Here is a 20054-nt window from a genome sequence, read left to right as displayed (position 1 = left end):
CAGTGCTGGCCCCAGTGGGCAGCTTTAGGAAGCGAGGGGCCTGGAGATTCAAAGAACCACTGACTGGACTCTTCTGTATGCAGTCCATGCCTGATCTTGCCACAGCCACCAGTCAGGTACGGCACTTCCAGGGGCCCCGCCAATCAGCAGTTGTTCTGTTGGGCAAGGTATTTGGTGGGGGTTAGGTTGGGGCTTGCAATGCTGGTGTCTCCTGGTTGGAGCCTTCTCTCTGCTCCTGATTCCCTCAGGTGGGAGGCGGCAGGTGTTCGCCCAAATACTGGAGTCCCTGCCACCCTCCATGGAGACCCAAACGGAGTTCCTGGGTCCTGGCTTCCGCCTGGCCGTGGCGCTGTTTTGGGAGTGAACCTGCAGGTGGAAGATTGATCGCCATCTGTCTGTCACTGCCTTTCAATGAGAAGAAATCTTTACAAAAGTTAGAAAAGCCTGCACCTGCTCGGCGTGGATGAACCTCCAGGGTGCTGTGCCGAGTGACACCAGCCAGCCCTGGCGAATCAAATACTCTGCGGTTTCACGTACACAAGGTCCCTAGGGAGTCATCAAGACAGAAGGTGGCTGTTGACAGGGCTGGGTGAGGGTGAGGGTGAGGGTGAGATGGATCCCAGCGTTCCGTGGTGGTCAGAGAGTGTTTCGGGCCAGTGAAGAGCTCTGGAGATGGAGGCAGAATTGTGCATTTAAACATGGCTGGGCAGGTGCATTTGATGTTGGGTGTTGTATCACAATTAAAGAAATCTTTTTTAAACACTCAAACATTTCTGTATTCTACATTTGAAAGGCAGAGAGAAATACGGAGTGCGTGCACGAGAGGGACCTTCCATCCACTGGTTCACTCCCAGGAACTACCAGGGGAGTGGCAGGGACTTGAGGTGTGCAGGGTGTTGCCAGGGTGTGCATTCCTAGGAAGCTGGATTGGAAGCAGAGCCAGGACGTGAGCCAAGTACTCCGTATGGGATGCGGGTGGTGTCTTAACTTCTGAGCCAAATGCTTGCCCAGCAAAGAAGCTATGTGAATGGCAAAAACAAACAAAAAAAATACAGAAAAAAATGCTTTAAGATCATGCCCAGCAGGGATTGTAAATCAAAACCACAATGAGTGCCACTTCCCAACTTCTAGCGTGGCCTCGGTACGGAAAAGACAGGGGCAAGTGTTGGCAACGACGTGCAGAGATTGGAGCCCTCGAGCCTCGCTGGTGGGACCAGCAGATTGGTTCAGCCGCTTGGGAAAGCACCCAGACAGCGCTGAGGTAGCCCAGGGCCCAGCGGTTGTGCTCCTGGATGTATCTCCACTAGGAATGAAAGCAAGGAAGCGTGCGGGCGAATGCTCCCAGCAACATCGTTGGTAATAGCCGGAAGGTGGAGACCACCCAGACGCACAGCAGCTGATCAAATGTTAAACAGCAGGCGCCGTCTTCACACAACAGAACGGTTTTCAGCGGTAAAAGGGAATGAAGTGCCAAAAACATGCTACAATATGGATGAACCGAGACGGTGTTATGATAAACGAAAGAGGCCTGTCACAAGACACCACGTGGTATGTGAATCCATTTGTATGCAGTGGCTAGAACGGTCCTCGGAGAGAGAACGTGGGTGAGCGCTTGCCGAGGGCTGGGGGTGAAACCTGCTAGGTGCAAGCACAGAGGCTGGTAGGAGATGAAAGTGTTCTCAAGTTAGACTTGATGGTGGTTGAAAGATTGTGTGGCTACATCAAAACATTGACTGCACACTTCAAACTTAGGATTGACTTCAGAGAATTTTATTTATTTATTTAAAAGGCAATGTTAAGGGAGAGGGAGAGAGGGAGAGAGGGAGGCAGAGAGAGAGGGAGGGAGGGAGACAGGGAGGGAGACATCTTCCATCCTCTGGTTCACTCCCTAAATGGCTGCAGTTGCCGGGGCTGGGCCAGGAGGTTGTAATTACACCTGGGTCTCCCTTGTGGGTGGCAAGGCCCCAAGTACTTGGGCCGTCCTCTGATGCTTTCCCAGGTGCATTAACTGGGAGCTGGATTGGAAATGGAGCAGCTGGGATTTGAACCGGCTCTCACATGGGATGCTGGCATCACAGGCAGTGGCATAATTCACGGCTCCACAATGCTGGCCCTGAGAGAGAATTTTAAATTATTATTTGTTAATTTGAGAGGGATAGAGAGAGAGAAAGAGAGCACCCTCCCATCCATTGGTTCACTCCTCAAACATCTACAATGACCAGGACAGGCCTGGGCTACAGTTGGGAAGCCAAGAACTTGATGCAGGTCTCCCATGTGGGAGGCAGGAACCCAAACCCTTGCGCCATCGCTGCTGTCTCCCAGGTCTGCACTGGTGGGAAGCTGGAGTCGGAAGCCCAGGCCGAGTCTTGAACCCAGTGACTCTTGGGTGGGATGTGGGCATTTAACCACCAGGCCAAATGCCTGCCCCAGAATTGCACCTGGATGATACCTTATTAAAGTTTCTTTCTTTCTTTCTTTTTTTTTTTAAAGACCCAGTACGTGATGCTGGCTGCTCCAGGTACTCTCTTACCATTGCCATCTGTGAAACAAGGGATCTGATGTTGTCGGTGGTTACTCAGTGGGGGGCGGGGCCAGCTGTGGCTAAGCCTCTGCCTGCAGTGCTGGCATTCCATACGGGCATCGGTTCTAGTCCCGGCTGTTCCTCTTCCAATCCAGCTCACTGCTTAAGGCCTGGGAAAGCAGTAGAGGATGGCCCTGGTGCTTGGGCCCCTGCACCCACATGGGTGACCCATTAGAAGCTCCTGGTTCCTGGCTTTGGATTGACCCAGCTCCAGCCATTGTGGCCATTTGGGGAGTGAACCAGTGGATAGAGGACTTCTCCCTCTGTCTATTAAAAAAAAAAAGAGAGAGAAGCTCGGGACAGGAGCCACGTCTGAGCCCGCGAGTGTGGAAAGATCACAATATTTTGGGGTGAGGTCTCACTGGTCAGCAGGTGCTGGCCATCACGGTGCTGGTTGTGGCCTGATATCCTCAGCATAATGGCAGCCTCTGTTAATTCAAGTGACAGCCAACAGGGGCACGACACGCAGTATGAATCCCCCAAACCCTGCCTAGTTAGGGGTGCCAGCCCTCGAGGGTCCTGCTGAGAGATGCACATGTCGGATAGATTTAGGGATGTCTTGGGGCACTGTTGGCATCGGGAGCTGTGGCAGGGGTGTGGGCACAGAGCTCACGAGCTGTGTTCTTACAGACTCTCACGGCAAGTGGGTGTGGGGGGCCGCTCATCTGTGACATGCCTGTGAGCGTGTGTGGGGGGGTACGCTCGTCTGTGACACGCCTGTGAGCCTGTGTGGGGGTGAGCTCATCTGTGACACACCTGTGAGCGTGTGTGGGGGTGCGCCCATCTGTGACACGCCTGTGAGTGTGTGTGGGGGTGTGCCCATCTGTGACACGCCTGTGAGCCTGTGTGGGGGTGCGCCCATCTGTGACACGCCTGTGAGCCTGTGTGGGGGTGCGCCCATCTGTGACACGCCTGTGAGCCTGTGTGGGGGTGCGCTCATCTGTGACACGCCTGTGAGCATCCCAGATGGGAACGGGAGAGAGGGCACCTCTGCAAGTTCACAGGGCTGCGTCCTTAGGGCACTGCCACCTGCAGCGCCCATGGCTGCGGTGTGAAACTGATTGGTCTTTGCCGAGGATGGAGAGCCTGCCTTGCACCAGATGCGCTCCGCATCCCAGGAGCAATGCCTGGTGTCAGGGTCTCCCCCGACTGCCTTGGGCAGGGTGGGGAGGCTGGGAGGGGCCGGCGATTTAGCGCAGGAAGCTGCCAGGTGCCTGAGGAGGGAGAGGGGAGCGGCGGAGGGGGCGTTAGGAGTGTGCTCTTCCACAGGGGCTCCTCCGGGGCGAGGACGGGAGCTCGTGCAAAGCCAGAGAGGGAGGTCTTTTTCTTTCTGTCAACTCTGCTGTAAAGCCCTGGTCTCCTGGGGTGTGAGCAAGCATCTGGGAGAGATGCCACCTCGCAGGGGGGTCACGGGCCAAGGCGAGCGCCTGCGGGGGTGGCAGACAGGGTCTGGCGCCGTGTGAGAGGCTGACCGGGAGGGGCCGCTGCTGCTGCGCTGGTCTCCCTTTCGCCAAGTATCTAGGATTTGGAATCGGAGTTCAGGGCCATCATTGTAAATCTGAGGGTAGGTGTTGGACGGAGCAGACGGGATGGCACCGGGTGTGCCATGGAGCTGCTTAATAGGAATCCCATTATTTTGCTTGGCTCAGAAGTGATCCCAAATCCGCTTCCTCGTCTTTGCTCAGCTGCTGTCCAGGGACATCGCAGCCAGTCCCTGGGGTGGGTTGTGAGCCCGCCTGGCCCACCAGCCAAGGGGGCCTTGGGGCGGCACTGCTGCATTTTATATCTCCACTGGCCAGAAATTTGGGTCTTTCTGTGCTCCATGAAGAACTGTCACCGTCTGCATTGGTTGGCCGCGGTTATGCCGGCTGCCAAAAGGTACAAAGAAGTCCAGGATTCGGCTCAGCCAGATGTGGGTGTGGAGGAAGAAGACTGCCGCAGGGCCGGTGGCCTGGGAGAGCTGACACTCCCACCAGGCTTGTCCTCTGGCTTGTTCCCGCGAGTCGTTACGACAGTCACTGTCCACCTGTTCAGAGCCAACAGCGAGAGCCTGCTCTGATGAAGGGGACGGTCCACGCTTGACCTGGAAGATGGACAGGTTCTTGTTATGGGGAGCAGTTTGGGTTTTTATCTCACACAGGGACAATGAGCTGGACGTGAACTTGAAGCTCACTCACAGAAGGTGGGAAGGGGTGTAGAAACGCGGAGTTTGTTCTGGGCCGCCTCCCTGCACCTGCGTGCCCCGCTCGGGGTTTGGTTCAGGTTTTTACTCGACTGTCTGTTCTCACCCGCTTGTTCAATGCAGTGGGCCGTCTTCCATCTTCAGTTTGCTCGACGGTTTCAGATTTCATCACGTTATCTTCTGCTTGTAAAGACGATTCGTGGTGACTGCGGGAAAGCTAGAAACTGCACAGAACCACGGACAAAATAAACTATCCCCCTAAACCGGGCCTCCCCAGAGCCAGTGGTCGGTTTGGTGCATTTCTCTCCTCATTTTCAAACATTCTCCAGTTTTACCGAGGGCCTGGTCTCTGGCACGCACTGTACGTCCAGCGTTTGTTTTTGCTTTTTTTTTGTTTTCTAGGCATATGAGGCGTCTCAGAATGCTTAAGGAAAAAGGGTTCACAAAAATCATGCGTGGACTTCGAATATTGTTGTGCTCAAGTGAACTTATCTTTGAACTCCATTTCCCCTTGACCTGTCGTTAACGCCCTCATGGGCCTGTGTGTTCACTTACTCATTTCAGGGTCTCTTGTTGCTTCCAGCTTCGTTCCTGTTTTCTTTCCCCTCGCGTTTTATTCCGCGTATTTCCTCATGCCGCTCAAAGCTCCTTAATTGGCATATATAATTTATTGCACAAATTTATCATGGTCCGTTTAACTGTTTACTTGTTTTTTACATACTGAAGAGGTTCCCCATTTCTGGCTGCTATAAATTAGAATCGTTGTGTGTTTACTTAATTACCGACTGAGTGTGAATTGCTAAGCAGGATTCCTAGGTCAAGTGGATGAATCTCACTTTAAAATGGTTCTCTAGGAAAACCATGGCCTTTTCCTGTGCCTGAGTGGTGAATTGGAGTGTTATTTCACAGAAATTATAATAACATGGTACTCTCTCTCTCTCTTTTTAAAAGCCTTGGCAATTTCATTTTTTAATTTCTCATTTTGCATTTTATATTTTTGGTCATTAAGTATAATATCTTATGTATTGGCTCGTGATTTACTTACCCGGCTTTGGAACTTGTTTTAAAGCCATCATCTTTGAAAAATACTGCACATATTTCTCTATATCTTTCCACTACTAATTTGTTCGTTTTTTTCCCCTAATTTCAGTATCATAGTACCATTTCATTCATTTCTGTTGCCATTCCTTTTATATTTTTATGCCTAGAAATTCCTACATTTCTTCCTAGTTGCATGTCTTGGTTTATATTTTTTAAAAGATTTATTTATTTAAAAGGCAGAGTGACAGAGAGAGGGAGAGAGAATTTTCCATCCACTGGTTCCCTCTCCACATGGCTGCAATGGCTAGAGCCAGGCCGATCCAAAGCCAGGAGCCAGGAGCTCCATCCGGGTCTCCCAGGTGGGTGCAGGGGCCCGAGCACTTGGGCTGTCCCCTGCTGCTCTCCCAGGCGCATTCGCAGGGAGCTGGATGAGAGGCGGAGCCGCGGGCACTGGTGTGCCGGCATCATAGGCGGCAGCCTCACCGGCTGCTCTTTTTTTTTTTTTTTTTTTTTGACAGGCAGAGTGGACAGTGAGAGAGAGAGACAGAGAGAAAGGTCTTCCTTTGCCGTTGGTTCACCCTCCAATGGCCGCCGCGGCCGGCGCGCTGCGGCCGGCGCACCGCGCTGATCCGATGGCAGGAGCCAGGTGCTTCTCCTGGTCTCCCATGGGGTGCAGGGCCCAAGCACTTGGGCCATCCTCCACTGCACTCCCTGGCCACAGCAGAGGGCTGGCCTGGAAGAGGGGCAACCGGGACAGAATCCGGCGCCCCGACCGGGACTAGAACCCGGTGTGCCGGCGCCGCTAGGCGGAGGATTAGCCTAGTGAGCCGCGGCGCCGGCCACCGGCTGCTCTTTAAACCATCTGGCGTTGTGAGGAAAGACGCCCGTCAGCCAGCTTTTTGTTGCTGCCAGCTCCCGAGACCACCAGCTTCCTAACAGCAGAGGTTCCTTGAGCTCACAGTGTCGAAGGTGAGGCAGGTGTGAGGGGCAGGGGAGTGACAGAGCCGCTCTGGACGAAGGGTCTGCCAGGGAGCAGAGAGAGCGACTTTCCTAACAGCCTTTCCTGGCAAGAACTGCTTCCCAAGGCCGTGGCCCCAGGACCTAAAGGCCTCCCAGGAGGCCCCACCCGGCTAAACCTCCTGGCTCCCAGCAGCACCCCTCTGGGCACCACGCAACGTGCAGCTGATACGCAAACCACACCAGAAACTCGCTTCATTGTTAGCCAGCCAACCAGGGGTGGCAGTCCTCAGGATGCTGGACCTAAAGCAGCGGCCTGGAGCCAGGCCCCTGGGCTGCACACCCTTCTCCTGCGATCCCTGACGTGCAGGTTAGTACCTGGAGCGGTGCGATGGTGTATCTCACACCCATGGAGAAGGCGCCAGTCAGGTCGGAGAGCGTGCACCCAGCAGCAGAACCAGGTTGTAGTACCCGAAATACAAGCTCACTGCACACCCCTCAGCCACCCCTCCCGGCCCCCGCCCACCTCAGACCCAGGCACCTGCTGTCCGTCCCCCAGAGCTGCCTGTTCTGACACTGTAAACTAACGCAGCCAGACGATGCATGGCCTCCGTGACCCGCTTGTTTCCCTTAGCGTAGTGTCAATAATGTATTGCAATATTGGTGCTTCGTATCCTTGACTGCTGGATTATATTACCTTGCATGGATGGACTGCCTTCTGTGTGTCTGCTCATCAGCTGATGGACATTTGGGGTTCCCCAGCTTTGGGAACTACGAATCCCAGTGTTAGAACATTTTGCTTATTCCTGGTCAGTTCTTACGTGGACAGTCCATTATTTCTAACCTTTATTCTTCCTGGTAGAATTATTTAAAGCTATGAAAGTTCCTCTGTGGATTGCTTTGCCTATGTCCTACAATTTATATATATATATGTAATATATATGTATATATGTAATATATACATGTAATATATATGTTATATATATGTTTGTCATTCAGTTTCAAGTATTTCCTAATTCTTTTTTTTTTGACAGGCAGAGTTAGTGAGAGAGAGAGAGAGAGACAGAGAGAAAGGTCTTCCTTCCATTGGTTCACCCCCCAAATGGCCACTACAGCCGGCGTGCTGTGCTGATCTGATGGCAGGAGCCAGGTGCTTCTCCTGGTCTCCCATGGGGTGCAGGGCCCAAGCACTTGGGCCATCCTCCACTGCCCTCCTGGGCCACAGCAGAGAGCTGGACTGGAAGAGGAGCAACCAGGACAGAATCCGGCGCCCCGACCGGGACTAGAACCTGGGGGCCGGCGCCACAGGCGGAGGATTAGCCTAGTGAGCTGCAGCACCGGCCGTCCTAACTTTTTAACCCAGAGTCATGTAGCAGTAACGTCAGGGCTGCCGCCGTGGTGTAGAAGGTTAAACCACTGGCTGCATTGGCTGCTCCACTTCCCCTACAGCTCTCTGCTGTGGCCTGGGAAAGCAGTGAAGACGGCCCAAGTGCTTGGGCCCCTGCACCCACCTGGGAGACCCAGAAGAAACTCTGGCTCCTGGCTTCGGCCTGGCCCAACCCTGGCCATTGTGGCCATTTGGGGAGTGAACCAACAGATGAAAGATCTCTCTCCTCTCTCAGTAACCCTGCCTTTAAAATAAATAAAAATAAATTGTCTAGACTCTCGCTTATGATTTTAATCTAATTTTAAGTTTATAATCATTGAATTAAAGTTGGAGAGTACAGTTTATATGAATTTTTGTCATTGTGATATCTTGTGTGGTATTATTTCTTTGGGATCCCCGCCGGTTTTAATTTTATAAATGTTCAGTGTGCTCACAAAGTTCATCTCTGCCGGGTGTAGAGTTCCAGGCCTTGTGAGTGGGAAAGAAAACGTGTATTTCCCAGGGGAACAGTCTCCCGTGATGGTAACGCACCGGGGAGAATGTCGTCACACTCTGTACAGCCCGCGGCCAGCCCTCGAGCTCCTCCTACACGCAGGCCGTGTTGCCGGGGCAGGCTGGCTCACACTGACCGTCCACACAGGAGGGCGAGCCCCGCCGCTCGTGTACGGAGGGTCCCCCGAAGCTTCTGAGGAGGCCTGGTGGCTGCTCAGGCCTGCAGAGCCAGGTGGGTGCCAGGTGGACACCACGGCCTTCGCGTCCTGAGGGCGGGTTCCTGGGTCCCCTGCGACCCCACCTGGGAGTCCTCTCGCATGCTGAGTGGGAGGCCAGTGGCCAACCCGAGGAGAGACATCCGGCGTCAGTCTGTTAACTGGATTCAGAAAAAAAAAAAAATACAGACGATGGGATTGGGAGGAAGATGAGAAAACTCAAGGCACTTTTGCTCTTGGACATTCACGCCAATTCGCAGGAGGTCAGAGAAGCTGCTCAGTCCTCGGTTTCTACACCCCCCCCCCCATTGCCCAGCACCCAGGCACAGGCCCCGTGTGGGGTTGCAGCCGTGCCCCGCCCCCCAGCTCCAACTTCCTATTTGAAGCCCCTCCCCCGACCAGGCCTCAGCTAATTTGGAAATCAGGCCATCGCAGGTGTAGTGAGCTGAGTGGACATGAGCTGCTCCTAGGGGCAGAGTGGGCTCCCTGGCCCAGAAAGCGGGCTGGCCCTCACGGAAGGAACGCTGCTGGGAGGTCCAGATGCACACGGAGGGAGGGGCGCCGGAGGCGGGAGCACGCTGCTTCGGGGCCAGGAGCTGCAGCCAAAGGGGCCTGGAGCCCTCAAGGGGTGCAGGGCCTGCTGACCCCCGACCTTCAGAACTGTGGCAGGACCACTCGTGGCGTGCGAGCCCTGGAGAGCAGGTGAGGAGGAGGCGATTGAGCAGGGGGTGGCCACGGCCGGCCCGTGGGGCGGTGAGTGAGCTGGGCATGCCGGCCAGGCTCGCGTGGAGGTGCTGGGACAGGGGTGTACCTCTGAGGTCAATGGCGAGGGAAGGCAGGACCTGAGGAGCCCGATATGGGGAGGGGGCGAACGTGGAGGAGACCGACGTGTGAGCACAGAGCCCACGTGAGGACCGGGCTGGAGTCTGTCCAGTGGGGCCTCGGGGTGGCCACGATTTCAGCCAGGCCTGGCCGGGCCTGGCTGGGCCTGGGCTGGGCCTGGCTGGGCCTGGCCGGGCCTGGGCTGGGCCTGGCTGGGCCTGGCTGGGCTGTGACATTCCCACTCCAGGTGAATCCAGAGTCAGCTCCTGCCGTGCCCGGCCGTTGTGAAAGGCAATTTAGTTAAATAGGTTCCAGGTGACTCCCTTGATGGCGACCACGAGACCTTATGCAGAAGAGGCTGCAGGCTTAGCACCGCCCGGGGAGGCCGCACGTGGGCAGCTCGCTCGGCCCCCGGTGCCTGCCTCATTTGTCCGGCTCTGACCCCACAGTGAAGTTGGAATACGACCGGCTCGTAACTGCAGCTGGAAAATTAAATTTTATTTGCAGCACATCTTTGCCCTCCTTGCTGCTGATTTGTCTGGCCCCACGCCAGCCTCCCAATGGCTTTGGCTTCAATGCCGGGCCATAAACCCCTCCACGTTACAGCTGCATAGGCCGTGCTGGTGTCACGTTCCTCAGGACGGTTAATTAGATTCCGAGCGCAGTGTGCACCCGCAGACCGTAAAACCCCTCGGCTTCGGGCCGTGGGCTGGAGGCCGTGGGTTTTCGGTGAGCCGTAGCGTCCACCCGGAGCGGGGGATGGTGCCGCTGAGGTCTTCTGTGGATACCTGTGCCAGAGACGAGAGGACACGTCCCCAGAAGGCCTCCGTGGAATGGTCCCCAGGAGAATGGAGAAACCAGCAGTGCAGCATTGTACCACGAACCATCGGCAGCAAAAGGGAGCAAATTAGCCCGAAGTCAGCACGGGCGCTTCTGTTTCATCAAAGTCCAGCGACCAGCAGGCCTGACCCCTCCTCACGGAGGTCGGAGCGGCAGTTCCCTGTGTGGGGGTGGGTCTGGCGCGGCCGTAGCGTGGGGGACTTCCGGGTGGTGGAAAATCGCATCTCTTGACGGGGGCAGTGGTCGCGTGGGGAGATGTGCCACAGCTCACCCCCGCCACTCCGAGAACCTGAGCGCTTCGCTGACTGTAGATGTCCCCCCAGATAGAAACAAAACCCCCTGATGACGGCACGCTGGAAGATCCCAGAGAGTTGCGCAGGACAGAACCCTGGGGTCAGGCCAGCCTTGGGGAGCCACAGCAGGGGTCCTCGCTGGCAAGCCCTACCCGTTGTCCCCCGTGGTCTTCTCCTGGTCTCTGCAGTGTCCCCTGGGGACAGAGCTGTGGGCGGCGTCTGCACCTGCCCAGGTGCTCCATCTGGGGGGTGCCTCGTAAATGGGGGTGAAGCAGCTGCTTGTACTGAATGCTACGAAGGAAGCCCCTGGGACCTGGCCGCGTCCACCAGGCAACTGTACTCAGGAGTCTCCGGAGAGGCAGGCGGGGCGGGGCTGGGCTGGCCTGGCCGTAAACCAGTGGACGTCATCAAGCGTCTGCCGGTGGCGGGGAGGTGGCGGCCGCTCCCCGTGGCTCTCGGGATTGCCACAGCTGTTCCTTTCTCAGAGTAGTCTGTTCCTAGCTGTGTCCTCTCAGCGTCTCCTAGGGATGGCCGATGCACCACCCAGACGAGCTGTCACTCAAGTGCTTGGTGCTCCCTGGGGCAGAGGAACCACCCAGCCAGGGTGCCTCTGGTGGCAGTGGGTGGGGCACTAGCAGTGCCACCCACAGGCCCCGTGGTATCATGGAGAAGTCCAGTTGCTGCCCGTGGTGGCACAGGCCAAGAGCGGAATCCGACCCCTGGGCAGCACCCACACCGCGTCTGAAGTGTGGGAGGAGAGATGTGGGTGCCTCCTGCTCCCAGCAGGACAGGATGGGGTGTGGCAGCGCCAGGTGCTGTCCAGTGCCCTGCGAGGAGCGGTCGCACGGACCTCAGAGGTCATCTCCGCTCCCTCCCCATCCTAGAGATGAAGAAGCACAGGCAGGAGACCCACCCAAGGCCACATGGCAAGCAGGAGAGAAAGCCAGGGTGCAGCTGCCCCCCCAGTCCAGAGCCCAGCGCTCAGCCGCCTCGGCAGGTGCTGCTGTGGGAGGGCCAGGCTGGGCTGTGGGAGGGTAAGGTGCGGCTGGGAGTGGGGTGACCACGTCCCGGGAGTCCCGGTGGAGGTGCTGGCGCTGGCATCCTTCCTCCAGGAACTCTCATTCAGCCCAGACCCTCTCCTCCACACAGCGCCGTGCTCCCCCTGCCCCGGGGAGGGGGGCGTCCACCGTGGCACAGAAAGCCTTTCACTGCTTTTGTTGTCTCCTGTAGAAATAGCGACTTGGGGCACGTTTTACTGTGTGCGCTCTCACGGCAGCACGCGGGAGGTGTCTGGTAAGTCAGTGCGCGCGGCTGGGATGGGCGCTGCAAACGCTGTGGCTCGCAGGGCTTGGCGACCTGACGACCGACCGTGCAGGGCGGGCACGCTGGGCTCTGCGCCACCTGCTGCAGAGCCGTGTCGCGGATGCGCGGTTGGTCTGGCAGTGCTGGGTGTCGCCTTTCTTTATGCAGAAGCTCCCGGCTTGCAAATCTCTCTCCTGGGCTCCATCTCATTTGGTGCGCACAGCGGCTCCGAGGAGCGGCGTTCGGTTTCCCGCTGGGGCTGGGGCTGGGGCTGGGGGGTCTCTGAGGAGGACCAGGCTTTCAGGGGACCTGGAGGGTTGAATGCTGCAAGCGTGGCTGTGCTGAGGTGAGGAGGGGCCTCTGGCCTCTCTGGCTCGGCTGCAGCATCCTAACTCGGTGGGGACAGGGAGTGTCCCCTCCAGACCCTGAGCTGGAAAGGATCAGGGGACCCAGGACTCTCACCATCCTTGGGCCAACAATTCCTCAGCTCCCAGCCCAGCACCAACGAAACAGGAGAACACACGAGATCTTTGACTGTCAGGTGCCGTGGGGGTCCAGGGAGCAGTGCCAGGAGCCGAGCGTGGAGAGCCAGGTGCAGGCCGGGGCAGGGTTCATCAGCCGGTGCACCGGGGGGGGGGGGGGGGGCGTGCAGCTCAGCTCATGGGCTAAGCCAGGGGGAAGTTGGACCTGCAGAGGGGGCGGGGATCTGGAAGATAGCAAAGAGCAAGGGCAAGTGGCGGCCGCCTGGAGTTACTAGGGAGACGCCCTGGGAACCTGCAGCCCCACGGCCCCACCCGCTCGCCAGGATGAGTGCAGTTAAAACACCAAGCGAAGTGAGGCGTGGCCGGCAGAGCTGGGCGCTCTGGGCAGCGGCTGCGTGGTTTCTGATAGATCCCAGTACATGCACCTGCCCTTGTCGCCGTTCTTTATGCAGAAGCTCCCGGCTTGCAAGTCTCCACAGTGCAGCAATTTCACCCCTGAGTGCACCTGCAGGACGAGTGCCCGTGGACCAGCAACTTTGATCCTAGCCGTCTTAAACTGGAAGTCCCCAGGCGCACATCAGCAGTGGCACGGGTAGATCCACCCTGGGACGGTCGCAGAATGAGCCGCTAACGGCAGCGAAAACGAACAGTCCTTACACAGGTGTGGGCAGACCGCACGGGTCTGAACGGAGGAGGCCAGAAGACAGCTCATCCTGGTTCCATTGGCATCAAGCTCAAAACCAGGCAGAACTCTCCCTCCCCTCCTTCTCCCCTCTCCTGCGCCTCCCCCTCTCCTCCCCTCCTCCCTCTTCTTCCTCCTCTTCTCTCTCTCCCCCCTCCCCCCGCCGGGGCCACTTTTGGATTCCTTATAGTATGGTGGTCTCAGAATTAGCGAGCTCCACCCTGACTTTGACAGGTGACGCCCACCTGCAGTGTTGGAAGTAGAGGAGTGGTATCCTATGGGGGGGGGGGTCGTGTGTTTGAGGGGCGTGGAGGGGGCTGGAGGAAGAGTGAGATGGAAGAGGAAGGAACCTTCTGGAAGCTGGCAGGGGTCTGTTTCTTGAGTTGATTGATGGCATAGTGGTGGCAATGACTGTGAAAACCCAGTGCATTGTGCCCTTGAGATGCGTGTGGCTGTCCGTAGGAGGCGGTACTCAGAAAGTTCACAGGAAATGGAATGAAAAGATAACTTTATTACGGTGCAAAAAAAAAAAAAAAAAGGTCACATCCCTGATGGTTTTCTCCTGACGTGAACTTGCGGAAGACCCCTGTGTATGACACTGCTGTCAGACTGAGAACAAGGGACACGTTGGGTACCACTGGGGCGCCTGCACCTGCCGCGTCCTGAGTTACTCTGACATGGGCCTAGGGAAGCAGACACACACGGCACAGCACAGCCAGGTGTCCAGGTCCTGGGCCTGCCCATGAGACCGTCTGTGGCCCAGCACAGCACAAAGCACCATCGTGCACAATGGGTGTTGGAGGCTGGGCCTCTGCAGATTGACTTCATTTCAGTGAGTCTGGCCGCGGCAAAGTTTAAAGCTGTTTGAATCCCCAAGGAGTCACTGGAGAGGCCTCGTGTGTCTGTGGAACCAGGAGCCACATACAGGGCAGATGGCTCCCCGTCGGGGTCGCCGGGAAGCGGGCAGGGGCAGGCTGCTTTCCTGGAGAGCTGGTCCACACAGCAGAGGGGACCGTTGCCTGGCCAGGCTGGGCAGCGCAGTAGCCTGAGCAGAAAGTCCACCAGGGCCGCCTCCGAGCTCCCTCCCCTTCCTGCCCAGCAGCCTGAAGCCAGGGCTGCATAAACTGTCCCAGCTGAAGGGCTGCTCACCCCACCCCTGCTGGCCACTCAGTGCTGTACCCTCTGCCTCCTGGACCGTACCCCGCTGCCCCTGCGGGCACCCGCACCCTCAGCCTGATACCTTCCTCGCTGCCTGGCGGTACTGAAGGTCTGTGCAGCTGGCTGACCCCCAGGAGGGGAGTTTGCATTTTCGGAGGGGCTCATGCTGGCCTGGGCCTCCCTCCTCCCCAGCTTCCGTCCACTGGAGACATCCAGCCAGGACCGCGGCCTTGGGGCAGCTGCACAGGCTGCAGTCCTGTGGCCAGATCTGCCTCGGGGCTCCAGGCCTGGACTGCAGCAGGTGCGTTGAGGGAGCGGGTGACCCAGGCCTCGGCTCATAAAACCCTCACATATTTTTTTAATGCCTGTTCTAAATTCATTTGAGCTCTGGGCCCTTTAGCCCGTGCTGATAATGGGCAGGACTGGGAAAGGCAGTGGAACTTGGCTCGCTTCTCGCTGTCAGCTATGCAAGGGAGAAGGGAAAGCTTGAATATTTATGCCTGGACCAATTCCCCTGTATGCCTTCTGCACCAATTCCCAGACACCCGGAAGAGCCAGCAGCTTCCTTGCCGCACCCCTTCCTCCCCAGCCCCCGTCTTCCCAGTGCATTGCAGCAGAGAGCCCTACAGGGCGCGATGACCACGGAGTGTCTCGTCACCGGCACCGCCACAGGTAACCAGCGTGGGGGAAGACACGTGGCGCATCTCCTAGGATACCCCTGCTAACCAGAACTGTTAAACATGAAAGCGGATTTGGGCTCCTGGGGAGAGGATGAGAGTCTCCTGTTTAATTAGATGGAGCAAGAAAAAGGCTTTTTTTTTTTTTTTTCCCCAGCATGTTTCCGAAGCTGGAGTTGGCCTTTGTCCATCCACAACACTAAGCTGTGTCTAGGACGTGGGGAAAGTCTCGGTTCAGCCGTCACCGGCTCAGGTTCAAGTTGGAGGATGCTGTGAGGTGCTGGGGACCGTGCAGCCCCCAGGTCGCCAAGGCAGGCAGTCCGGCCCTGTGGTTTGCGCCAGTGTCTGATGCCAACGCGCCCAGCACCGCCGGTGTCAAGCTCCTAAGGTTGGGATGGAATGTGCAGAGCCTCACGCACGGAACCAGCTGTGGTGCAGCTTCCTGACTCTGTGATGCAAATAAAAACCTGAGCCCTTCATTTTAAGGAAAAAGCCTAACACGGCTCCCCCTGCCCCTGGCTTTTCGGCAGGCAGCCCACGTGCCTCCAGCCGGGCTGGAATCTTTAGCGTTCAGGTCACCTCAGGGCCCTTCCGCACTGGCGCAGGCAATTGCCAGAGTTCAGTTTCAGTTGCGATCACGGCCTCCACACGAGGGAAACGCTTGGCCAGGAACAGTTGTGTCCTCTCCCTCCCTCCCTCCCTCCTTCCCTCCTCCAAACCAGCCTCTGATCTCCATCTGCCAAGACCCTGCTTGTTTGTCCCTGGGCATCACACGGGGAGGGGGAGAGGGAGAGCTCCCTTCTGGTTCACTCCCCAAATGGCCGCAACAGCTGGAGCTGTGCTGATCCGAAGCCAGGAGCTTCTTCTGGGTCTGCCACGTGGGTGCAGGGACCCAAGGACTTGGGCTATCTTCTCCTGCTTTCCCAGGCCACAGCAGAGAGCTGGATCGGAAGTGGAGCAGCCGGGACTCAAATCGGTGTCCATATGGGATGCCGGCACTGCAGGCAGTGGCTGAACCTGCTAAGCCACAGCGCTGGCCCCGTGAACTGTGTTTCTTAAAAATGTTCCACGGCCTTGTCTCAGTGGAAAGAGAGGCTGTGTGAGGGGAGGGCTGCCTCCAGCCCGAGTACCTGTGGTGATGGCGCCGTGCCTCGGCGTGTGCTCTCTGCTGTGTACCCCCTGTCCCCGACCTGTGGCTCATGTGACCACGGCACGGAATTTTCCATTCGAATTGAAATGTCAGTGGCCATATCTGTCAGAGGCTACCATCCTGGGCAGCAGTGCCCTAGACTGAGTCCATTTAGGGGTCAGGGAGAGACTCGGAGGAGACCCAGCCCCTGCCTCCCCCGGCTCTCTGCTGCTGCAGGGGACGGTGGGGAGGACTCTTGGAGCCAAGTTTTTTTTTTTTTTTTTTTTTTTTTTTTTTTGACAGGCAGAGTGGACAGTGAGAGAGAGAGACAGAGAGAAAGGTCTTCCTTTGCCGTTGGTTCACCCTCCAATGGCCGCCGCGGTCGGCGCGCTGCGGCCGGCGCACCGCGCTGATCCGATGGCAGGAGCCAGGAGCCAGGTGCTTTTCCTGGTCTCCCATGGGGTGCAGGGCCCAAGCACTTGGGCCATCCTCCACTGCACTCCCTGGCCACAGCAGAGAGCTGGCCTGGAAGAGGGGCAACCGGGACAGAATCCGGCGCCCCGACCGGGACTAGAACCCGGTGTGCCGGCGCCGCTAGGCGGAGGATTAGCCTAGTGAGCCGCGGCGCCGGCCTAGAGCCAAGTTTTACCACAGTTCGAGTGCTCAGTGGGATGTGGCTGTAGACTGTGCTGCCGTTCCAAATGTCATCACTGAGTGGCTTTTATCTTCTGTGTTGCTGGGGCTGCAAGTCCAACCTCAAGGTGCCAGGGGTGTGGCGGCCTCTGAGGGCCCCTCCCAGCTCAGGGGTGGTGCGTGGTGGAGGAGGGCGCGCTGGAGTCTGTGATAAGAACACTGGTCTCGGCCGGCGCCGCGGCTCACTAAACTAATCCTCCGCCTAGCGGCGCCGGCACACCGGGTTCTAGTCCCGGTCGGGGCACCGGATTCTGTCCTGGTTGCCCCTCTTCCAGGCCAGCTCTCTGCTGTGGCCCGGGAGTGCAGTGGAGGATGGCCTAAGTGCTTGGGCCCTGCACCCCATGGGAGACCAGGAGAAGCACCTGGCTCCTGGCTTCGGATCAGCGCGGTGCACCGGCCGCAGCGGCCATTGGAGGGTGAACCAACGGCAAAGGAAGACCTTTCTCTCTGTCTCTCTCTGACTGTCCACTCTGCCTGTCAAGAAAACAAAAGAAAAGAAAACAAAACAAAAAAACACTGCTCTCATTTACGAGGCCTGTCCTCGTGACCTGAGGGCTGCCACTCCGTGTGAACACTGGGATTCGGGGAGACCCCCCACTTGGACCTGGCTGTTGTGAGTTAGGAAAGGCGATGCCGCCTGGGTGCAGGGGCCCTGGGAGGGTGCGTAAAATCCAACATGGCTGCAGCACCACCAGCCGCTGACATGGCGATGAATCCGCTGGACAGAGACAAAGCTACAAGGTCTCATTTGGAGAGGATCAGTGTGCAGATAAAGGCGACTTCCCTGCAGGCCTGCTGTGCTCACAAACCCAGGGTGTCGGGAGAGCCCACGAGTGCCAGGAGACCAAAGTCGTGTGTGTGTGTGACCCCAGGAGTTAGTGCTCTGCCGGCAAAGCTGCGGCCACATTATGCGTTCGTCTTCTGTCACACGTCACAGACACAGTGTGCCCTTCTGCACATCGAACTGTTGCTCATTCTTCCAAAGAGAGCACCCCACCGTCACGGGAGCCCTTCGCCTCCATCACAAGAAATGAGGAAGCTACTGGGAGGTGTTGGAAGGAGGCGCACCCCAAGACCCCCCCCACTCAGCCTTGCTCTTCCTTTAGGCAGCTGACACTTGTGTCCAGGTCCCTAGGGAGGGGCCCCCGAGCTCTGACCGTCACCCTTTGAGTGACATGCCTCCCTCTGTGCCCAAGGCAGGGTTATGGTCGATGTGGGCTCTGCAGAGGTCCTGATGTTGAATTTAAAACATGCAAGAATGGAATGGAGGCCTGCAAATTCATGGGATTCCATGGGGACTGTCGTGGGGAGTATCAAGATCTGCAACCAGCGTTATGTGCAGATTTGACACTTTGGTGTGACAGGCACGCCATAAAAAATATAAAGCAGCTGATGAAGTAGTCCAGAAACAGAAGACAAAATAGTAAGATGGAAGATGGAGGCCTCAACACATCAATGGTTACATTAAATGTAAACGGTCTAAATATACCACTTCAGGATAATGATAGAGTAGATAAAAACTGTGATGCAGCTATGGGAAATAAGCCCGCCTGAGACCACCTCCCCACCGAAGGACGGGCTCGAGGAAGAAGGAGCAGACAGTGAGCGTCTACTGAGCCTGGTCCTCAGAGCGCTGGCCGGCAGGTGGAGGCAGGCTCCACCCTCAGGCGTTCAGCCCCTTCATCCCTGCCTCTCACATGGCCCCTCCCCCAGGTTCTCGCTGGTTGAGAGACTTGGGGAGGAGCAGTCTAGACCTGTCAGGGCACCGAGGGCAGGGTGAGGGAGGGTCACGGGCAGATCTGGGACAGAGGATGGGGGTTTCCACTGTGGTATCTGCAAGGCTAACAGAATTCTGGGAACTGAGATGGGAGAGCGCTGTGTAAGAAGCATCTGGTGGTCGCAGGTCCCAGACCTGCGGAAGGTGACGACGGTGACAAGTGTGCAAGGCCTCAAAGCCAGCTCAGCACAGCTGACCTAGCTTTTTTTTTTTTTTTCAACTCTATCTCATAGCTGCTCTCCTATGTGCACTGAGCCCTACTGTCATAGCTACACTAAGGCTAAGCTAAGTCTTTTAAAAATACACCATGATGATTTTTCTCAATTCCCTTTAAAAAAAAATACTATTTGGTAGTATTGTTTCATTCTCTGGCATTAAACTGGTTTAAGAATGTGTGTTTGTGTGTGTGTGTGTGTGTGTGTGTTGTATCCTTTTTAAAAGCATGATATTGTTTTGTTGCTAGGTTAATGGTGTGTGCTTGTTAATTGTCGCTTCTTTAATCTGTGGCAAGTCCTATACAAGGGGTAACATAGCATCCCAAGCGGTTAGGACCCCTGCTACAGTGATGGGAGAGGTTAGAATTGAGACTCGTTTCCCTTTTATTTTTCAAACCAGTCCTCCAGCCATGTGTAAAACAATCTTTAATTACTGAATTTTGAGCTAATTCCTTAGATAGTCCCTTTAGGCCTTCTAAGGCTCTAGAAGTGGATCTATTAGGTGCAGTGTATTAGGAGTAAAAATATAGCATTGTCCTCCCAACATTACAGACAGCACCCTCCTCTGCCCACATCATGTCTGAGACCGGTCTCTCTTCCCAAGTCATCCTGCTGGTGGCACTTAGTTTTATGGCCAGTCCCTCAAGAGCATCCAAGATATAATTAATGAGTCTTTGGTGACTATATCAGATAATCCAATCAGCATTCGTACTAATGACGACTCACCATAAAAGATAAGACTTGAATTCTGCTGCTGTTTGGTTTTGAGCTTTGAATTCATCAGGGACCCCCTTGGGAATCTCTGTTGAGTGTGGGCACCCATGTGGGTCAAAAGACTCCAGTACTGGTCCTGGTGACTTCCTTGACCGATGGTAGTCATCACAAGTATGGGGTTGGTTCTGGTACACCATGGTGAAGGGGGTCATCAGCTGCACCAGCGCACAAGTCCCTATGCAACCTGATGGCAACTGGTCACGAAGGTTTCTCCCTCCACAAAGCCACTGTCCATTGGCCGTGGTATGCTTACGGCTGAAGAGTTGCTGTCAGAGTCTGTAAAGACATTTACGACCCGGGCACAGGCCAAGGGCTCCCCCACAGGGTGACTGAGTTCTACCCTTTGTCTGCAGAG

The 20054-nt window shown here is 56.5% G+C and overlaps 1 protein-coding gene across 1 annotated transcript in view; it reads left to right on the top strand.

Moving 5' to 3' along the window:
- Positions 1 to 15603, top strand: part of LOC149120315 (uncharacterized) — a 34868-nt gene extending 19265 nt beyond the window's left edge. Inside the window, exons 2-8 of the mRNA XM_089321943.1 lie at positions 8762 to 8872; positions 8990 to 9557; positions 10475 to 10687; positions 11695 to 11807; positions 12041 to 12103; positions 14976 to 15106; positions 15269 to 15603. Coding sequence (XP_089178069.1) covers positions 8762 to 8872; positions 8990 to 9557; positions 10475 to 10687; positions 11695 to 11807; positions 12041 to 12103; positions 14976 to 15073 — 1166 coding nt within the window. The 3' untranslated portion in view covers positions 15074 to 15106; positions 15269 to 15603. The remainder of the gene's footprint in view (positions 1 to 8761; positions 8873 to 8989; positions 9558 to 10474; positions 10688 to 11694; positions 11808 to 12040; positions 12104 to 14975; positions 15107 to 15268) is intronic.
- Positions 15604 to 20054: the final 4451 nt, after the last annotated feature.

Source organism: Oryctolagus cuniculus, chromosome 19 (assembly GCF_051225735.1).
Source record: "Oryctolagus cuniculus isolate XC-2025 breed Fujian yellow rabbit chromosome 19, ASM5122573v1, whole genome shotgun sequence".
Classification (NCBI taxonomy): domain Eukaryota; kingdom Metazoa; phylum Chordata; class Mammalia; order Lagomorpha; family Leporidae; genus Oryctolagus; species Oryctolagus cuniculus.
The sequence above is the reverse complement of the archived record's forward strand: the minus strand, read 5'-3'. Positions and strand labels throughout refer to the sequence as shown.